Source organism: Marmota monax, unplaced genomic scaffold, assembly GCF_021218885.2.
Source record: "Marmota monax isolate L192 unplaced genomic scaffold, Marmota_monax_Labrador192_F-V1.1 WCK01_AAM20220418_F8-fsc00441, whole genome shotgun sequence".
Lineage (NCBI taxonomy): Eukaryota > Metazoa > Chordata > Mammalia > Rodentia > Sciuridae > Marmota > Marmota monax.
Window position 1 is genome coordinate 85,602 of NW_026694644.1, and position 7,242 is coordinate 92,843.

General features: G+C 35.2%; 1 protein-coding gene across 1 annotated transcript; it reads right to left on the minus strand.

The window, feature by feature from the left end:
- Positions 1 to 1,448: 1,448 nt before the first annotated feature.
- LOC124078368 (olfactory receptor 4C16-like) lies at positions 1,449 to 2,381 on the minus strand. The gene has a single exon (XM_046423121.1). The coding sequence runs from the start codon at positions 2,379 to 2,381 to the stop codon at positions 1,449 to 1,451; it is 933 nt and encodes a 310-aa protein (XP_046279077.1).
- Positions 2,382 to 7,242: the final 4,861 nt, after the last annotated feature.

Genomic DNA, 7,242 nt, shown 5'->3' on the forward strand with positions numbered 1-7,242 from the left:
ATTGCCACAGCAGCTAGACATTGCACATGTATTAGTTATCTTACTAGTTCCTAGGAGAAACTACAGAACATTCTAAGTGTGGGAAACAGGGTGCCTGCTACCCCCAGGAGTTGGTTCATAAGAGAAATGTTTTCTTGTATATTTCCATGATCAGAATCTTTATATATTACTGTGCAAACTTTACAAGAGCAGAATTAAAGTGTAACTTCTGTGCTTAATAATGAACCTTTTGAAACAGATTTTACCTTGAAATTCACAGAATCTGAGAAAAAAACTGATATATACATGTCACTATAGCTCATGGTGGAATCCACAGCTTCCCACATGGTGGAATCCACAGCTTTCCATTCCCATACAGAGAAACAGATGATAACTTTCTTACTTCAAAACATTCTTAAGTTCCTGGTACAGTAAAATTGATTAAACTAATACTCTTAATATAATTTAGTAATTTATAAATGGAAATGCAAGTCCAAAATAAACAAAAATGCACATATTTAATTTTCTGTATGGATAAAACTACAAATGAGAAAACAATTTGAAAGCTGAAACAACATTAGTTATCATGCAATTGTGAAAGGTGATGTTGGTGGATAGTGACAGAGAGTAATGTCCATCTCCACTGCAGAAACATGCCTTTGAATCCAGTATCCTTCTGTGCTTGAGTCCTCTCTGTTGATTGTGTTGTAAATTCCTTAACACAGTATTTTTATTGTAACACACACGCACACACACACACACACACACACACATATATATATATATTTTTCCCCCAATGGGAGTCATCCTAAGATTAAAAAAGGTTGTCTCAGGATAATGTATTTTCTCTAGATGTTCTGTCATTATTCCAGCAGTAAATACATAGTAATGATTTATAGTATTATCACAAGAATCGAGACCAACTACATGCATGAGCACACACACACACAGACCCACAAATAAAAATAATGAAATCTAGTACATTCATCTGAATCAAGAAAAACAAACAAATTGAAGGTTCCTAATGAAACATGATGAGAAAACAATGTCTAAGAAAGGCAAATCATACTATGTAATGTTTTGAACAACCAACAATAAAAAATTAAAAAAAAAAAAAAAAAGAAAGGCAAATCATTTGGAAGAGGGAAATGACAGGCTCTGGATGCAGATTGGTAACTGTCAGTAGAAAACATGAGAACTCAACATGAGGAAGGGCAGGAAAACACTGGCTTGAACCACAAGTGTCACTACATTGGCAGAGACATGGAGACACTCAGCAGGAAGAGCAACAAGAGCCTTACACAAATATTAGTACCTACTGCTGTGTCTCTTCCTCCAAATAAAAACAGCTCCTTCTCAAGCAGTGTATATGCTCATGATGCCTATTTTTCCGAAGGAACTACATGCATAACAAGAAAGTAATATTTTATATTGACTTCTAAGTCAATATAAAGGTTTCAAATCTTTATTTATCTCATGTCATCAGAGACCAATTTCTTGCTCCACAACTTCCTCATTGCATTTTTCACTTCTGCATTCCTCAGTGTGTAAATCAGAGGGTTGAGCAAAGGTGTTCCGATGGTGTAAAACACAGCTATCATCTTATCCATGGGGAAGGTGGTCGCAGGCCGTGTATATATAAATATGCAAGGTCCAAAGAACAAGATGACCACGATGATGTGGGAGATGCAGGTGGAGAGGGCCTTTCTCCTCCCTTCTGCACTGTGGTGTCTCAGCGAATGCAAGATGATGACATAGGAGAACATGAGCACAACAAAACTCACTGTACAAATGGCCCCACTGTTGGACACCAGGAGGAGGTTGGTCATATATGTGTCTGTACAGGAGAGCTTCAACAAGGGTTCCAAGTCACAGAAGTAGTGATCAATTTCATTGGGACCACAGAAAGGCAAACGCAAAGCAAGAAAAATCTGAGCTGAAGAATGCACACAGGACCCCACCCAGGCCATAGCCACCAACACACTGCAGACCCGGCGCCTCATGATGGTCATGTAGTGCAGGGGCTTACAGATGGCCACATAGCGGTCAACGGCCATGAGGATGAGGATGAAGATCTCCAGGCAGCCAAAGAAATGCAATGAAAAGACTTGGATTATACACTCACTGAAAGAAATAGTGGTCCTTATCGAAAGGGCATCCACCATCACTCTAGGGGCTATGGAAGTAGATAAGCAGGTGTCAGATAAGGATAAATAGAAAAGGAAGAAGTACATTGGACTGCCAAGTGCCCGATTAGTCTTGATGGTGATCATAATTAGCAAGTTACCCATCAATGTCCCCAAGTAGAAAAAGGAAAAAATTACAAACACGATTTTCTTCCTAACAGGGTCCTGTGTCAAACCAAGCAGAATGAACTCTGTCACATTATTGTTCAGGTGCATGATTTCATGAGTGAAGAAAAGGGGAGAGTACGAGATGGTTTTCCTGTGAAAATAAAGGTATTAATTTATCATGTGCCAAATAATGTTATGGAATATCTTAAGTAAAAATAAATGTTCTTCATCAGAGACATTCTAATTGTGGTTTATTAAAATGTTACCTCAACACTTTATTCTTCAAATTTCAATGAATACTTCATAAGGTCTATATTGGTCTGAAACAAGCTTATTAGTGTAATAAATTACTACAGTATTCTCCGAACATAAGCCCTTCTTAGCCTTTTTGTGACCATTTCTTCCTATATGGTGAATGGAGAACTAAGACATACAAGTCTTTTAAATATGTCTTTATTTTTTCATGTTTAATAAATCTTGAGGGCTCATGGTGTATTACTTTACATTTAAGATATGTAGATATAAAGTCACTCAATCTCTATTACATAAAATGTCTTATCTATACTTATATTTATACATGACACATGAATTATATACATTGATACAAATGTTTTTGAAAATGTATAAAAGGCTATATTTTGTTCCATGAATGGCTTTGTGAAGAGAGGAATAAGAAACAATGATAATCTCTAAATAATCTGCTGGTATCTTGTAACTCCTTGATAACATTTTGCATGTGACATACACTAATGGAAAAAATTAATGTTTTTACATAATTTTACATAGCAATATCTCACACCAATGTTACAATTTCTAGACATCTTCTCATTCTGAAAAAATACTCCATAGAGTATTCTGAGTCTCTGAGATTACATTAAAATGAAGGGGCTACATTATACCGTTCAGTAGTTCATCTTTTTATAATTTCAAGTACTTAGCTTATGATCCAGGGTAATTTGGAGGGATATCATGAGGAAGCCGGTATAAGACTAGATCAAGCTTGTAATTTCCTATGATTTTTATTATCCAAATGCATGAAAATCCCACATTCTCAGGACAGAGCAAAGGTTCAGAAGAGGAAAGTAGATGGAGTTTCACGGAGGGGGATAGTGAAATAAATATTAAATGATATTATTTTGTTCAATTTATTTTCTGTCCTGGGAAAATTTGTGATCATATTCAACTTTGAAAGGCTGTTTCTTCAATTAATATTTTTTTTGAATGGTGAAACATGTCATCATAGCATCATAGGCTACATTTTTTTCTAGATCATTCTTGTCAGGATGACATTATCACAAAGGATCCTGTATAGAATTAAACCTATAAAATGAAACATGCTGTATTTAATACATTATGGAATATTTGCCTGTCCAACTGTGATCTTCCCACTCCTGTTCATACTGTCAATACATTGTGTTTAGAGCCATTAGCCAGTCTAAGCACAGAACCTCATAATTATAGGAGATACTGAGTCCTACTTGTATGTGTATTTCCCCTTTTCTATAGTAAATACTTTTTCTCCTCAATTGGTTTGAAATGTATCATTGTTCCTTAAAAATAAAAGTATTTAAGGAAATGTCTAGTTAATCCATTCACTTTATGGTGTCAAGAACAGAAACAAAATTAATTCTCTTTGAAATGTGTGATCTTTGTCAAAAATCTCAAATTGCAAGGAAAATGAGTCTTGACATCTTAAGCATGACACCAGATCATTCTCCTGTATTCATTTAAAAGAACCATCTATCATGAAATAATTGTACTCAAATATGTGATGGTCATTTGAATTACACATGAAAATAGAATATACTATGACATAATTACAAAAGCATGTAATATAATTTGTTCTAATACATCCCTCCCCTCTTCCTCCCACCCCCTCTTCCCTTCTCTACTCTTACTGATCTTTCTGTTATTTACTTATAGTCAGATTGATTTTATATAAGTTGGGGAATCAGCTCCATGTTCTGAAATAAATTATGTGTGATCAGCATTCCCACCATGCTACATAAAAGACACTGAAAGTCTGCCCCCATGGAAATGGTCCCCTTAAGCATTTCTTGGGGAAAAAAAAGAATCCTTGGCCTTTAAGGTACAGAAAAATAATCTTTACATTTTTTTACACTCCAGCTGATAATTCACGGTTTTGTGCATTTCTATGTGTATGACGTGTGTGTGTTTTTGTTCGTTTGTTTTGTGTGTGTGTGTGTGTGTGTGTCTTTTTTCCAGAGGAGTGCTAACACCTTTCATCAGATTCCCAAATGAATGGAATATAAATATAGGTTACAATGTCTAAAGGCAAGAGAGTCTAGTATTGTGTAGCACATCTTCTGATAATTACCACATGGACCTCAACATTTCAAATAAGATGAGGCAAATTAGGATGGCTACACTGGTCAAAGCAATAGTAAAATCACAACTTGTTGGTGTTGTAGGCAATGGAGAAGAGCTGAAAGAAAAGCAACCAAGACAATGTGGAGACTAGATGAGGGTGGGATAGAGTGACAGGTGGGTCCTGCAATGCTCTTAGGTTGCCTTACAAAACCATCAGTAAGAAACAGTGCTTTCTGTAAGGAGGCTCTCTTAAAGGAGTAACCCATTCTCAAGTCAATTACACTAGACTTCTGTCTTTGGAGGAATCCCTCTCACTTTGTTTCTTTGTGGAATTTACCTTATCCTGGGAACATTAACTGGCAGTCCCAATTCCTTTACCCTGAAAAGCGAGAAATGTGATATAATGGACCCTCTTTGTGCTTCTCACTGAGCCTTATGATTCCTGCTGTCCACCAGAGATACCCTGGTAAATAGCCTGGTCTAAAAACCAAAACGTTGTCATGGAGTCCATAATTACTGCTTATGATTTCTATATCCTGTTTCCCCAACTGTCCTGAAATTAATATTTAATTGTTATTCTTCCTTGACAGAAAGAAGGAACATTGTGGAACACTAAAGACACAAATGGACAGATAGTGAAAGAGAAGATTGGAAATGAACAGATATTTAGTAAAAGGTGATATTTATATCCAAAATAATTTCAGTAGCACCCCACCCATGTTATATTTCATCTTCATTATATAATGTCATAATGAAGTTTTTAGCCTCCTCATTTTCATGTTTGATCTAAATTTTATTTGAGAAATAATTATTCAGCTTCTTAAACTAAATATCAGGTGTATATTAATAGCAAGTTACATTTTATATCATTTTAGAAACAAGTAAAATTAGTAATTCTATGCTGTAAAATGTATTACTCTACTCACATATGTCACTTGGAGATATAAAAGTTGGCATTCTCTAGAAGTTTTGACAAGGTCATTATTCTCTACTAGCCTTTTCTCTATTTTCAATTAGACACAATCTATGTTTCTGGTATCCATGGCTGTCGGTGAGACTTATCTTTCCATTCAACTTCTGTGAAAAGTGTTGTAACTTTTCCAAACTCTGCATCTCAAGAAGGGGTACAAACTGTAAAGACGGAAACTCTCCTTCTCTTCCCATATAACAAGGACAGCTTTTCACATACCTGGGCTCACAAAGTATTTGTTGAGTTCAAAAGTTTGCTTTATTCCAAATATTATATTTCACTCCATTTATTTTCTGTAACAACAATAAACCTTTAAAACATTGTGTTATTTATTATCCTTTCCATTCACAGAGGATATGAGAGTGGCCAGTGCACAAGAAATCTATTAAAATACATTGCATTAATCTGCAATGATTCATCTGTAAGCTAACAAATATAGAAATAATCTCTCCCTTACCTGTTAAGGCATTCTGCATTTGCCTTATCTGTTCATCCCTTTTCAATAGTGGCTTTTCCCAAGGATTATGAAAGAAATGTTCTCTCCGACCTCTCATGGGAATATTTTAACACTTAAGGTTGAAAGCTATCATCACCTTAGCACTATTCTCTAAAGATTCTCTTTCTCTGCTAATCAGAAATATCCCAAAGGTAATAGATTTAACTTTTTTTCTATTTAGCCTATAAGAATATCAAGCCAACCCTCCTCATACACAGCAACCAGGTGGAAACAAGGATGAGAAGGTGTCAGCTTCCTCAGGCATCTGGGAGGCACAGGGAAAAAGAAGAAAAGTATAAATGGGTGATGGAGAGAGTGAAGAGCACAGAAAAAATATAGAAGAGTGCCATTGCTACAGAGATATTTGGTCACTAACAAATGACTGCCCTAAGTTCCCTTTCCCTGTGTTCTGAAACAAACTACACTAGCTCTGTAGTGCCCTTGTAAAGTTTTGTTTATCTTTTCTTTCTTTTTTTTTTTGTTGTTGTTTTGGTTTTAGCTTTTTTTATTTAAAAAAAATCATGTCAATTCACTTTTTAGAATGCAATTTGCTCCATTTACATCCCCAGTACTTCCTTTTCCCCTATACTTATAAGCCTAGGTATCTAAAGCTCAGTCACACACAAATGTTGACAGATATGATCAATGACTAGCAAATACTTTTTGCATAAAGACTAGAAATGAGCAAATAACTTCTATTTTTTTTCTTAGAATCTTAGAAAGTTCTATATACTCTATACACTTATTGAGGTTAGGGCTAGTGATTTTTGTTTTTCACTATATCTACCATGGTTAAATATAACACAAAATAGGGCTAGAGTGTAACTCAGAGGTAGAATACTTTCCTGGCATGTGTGAGGCCCTGCATTCTATTACCAACACTGAAAATAAAGTGTGTGTGTGTGTGTGTGTGTGTGTGTGTGTGTGTGAACAGACATGCTTATAAATACATGGTATGCAGTTAGTTGTTAAGTGAATGAACAAATAAAATAAATAAATTGGAAGAGACTTTGAGTAATATTTTATAATTACTTTTTTTTCAGATAAATTAACTATGTGATTCTACTTGAAATAAGTAGAAGATTTTACTCTAGACCACTTATTTAGAAGTACAACAGACATAGGCCAGATCAGGTGTTGGGATACATCAAATACTTTTTCAAACTTCCTTT

Coding starts and splice junctions, on each gene's coding strand:
- LOC124078368 (XM_046423121.1), bottom strand. CDS start 2,381: ATGCACCTGAACAATAATGTGACAGAGTTCATTCTGCTTGGTTTGACA.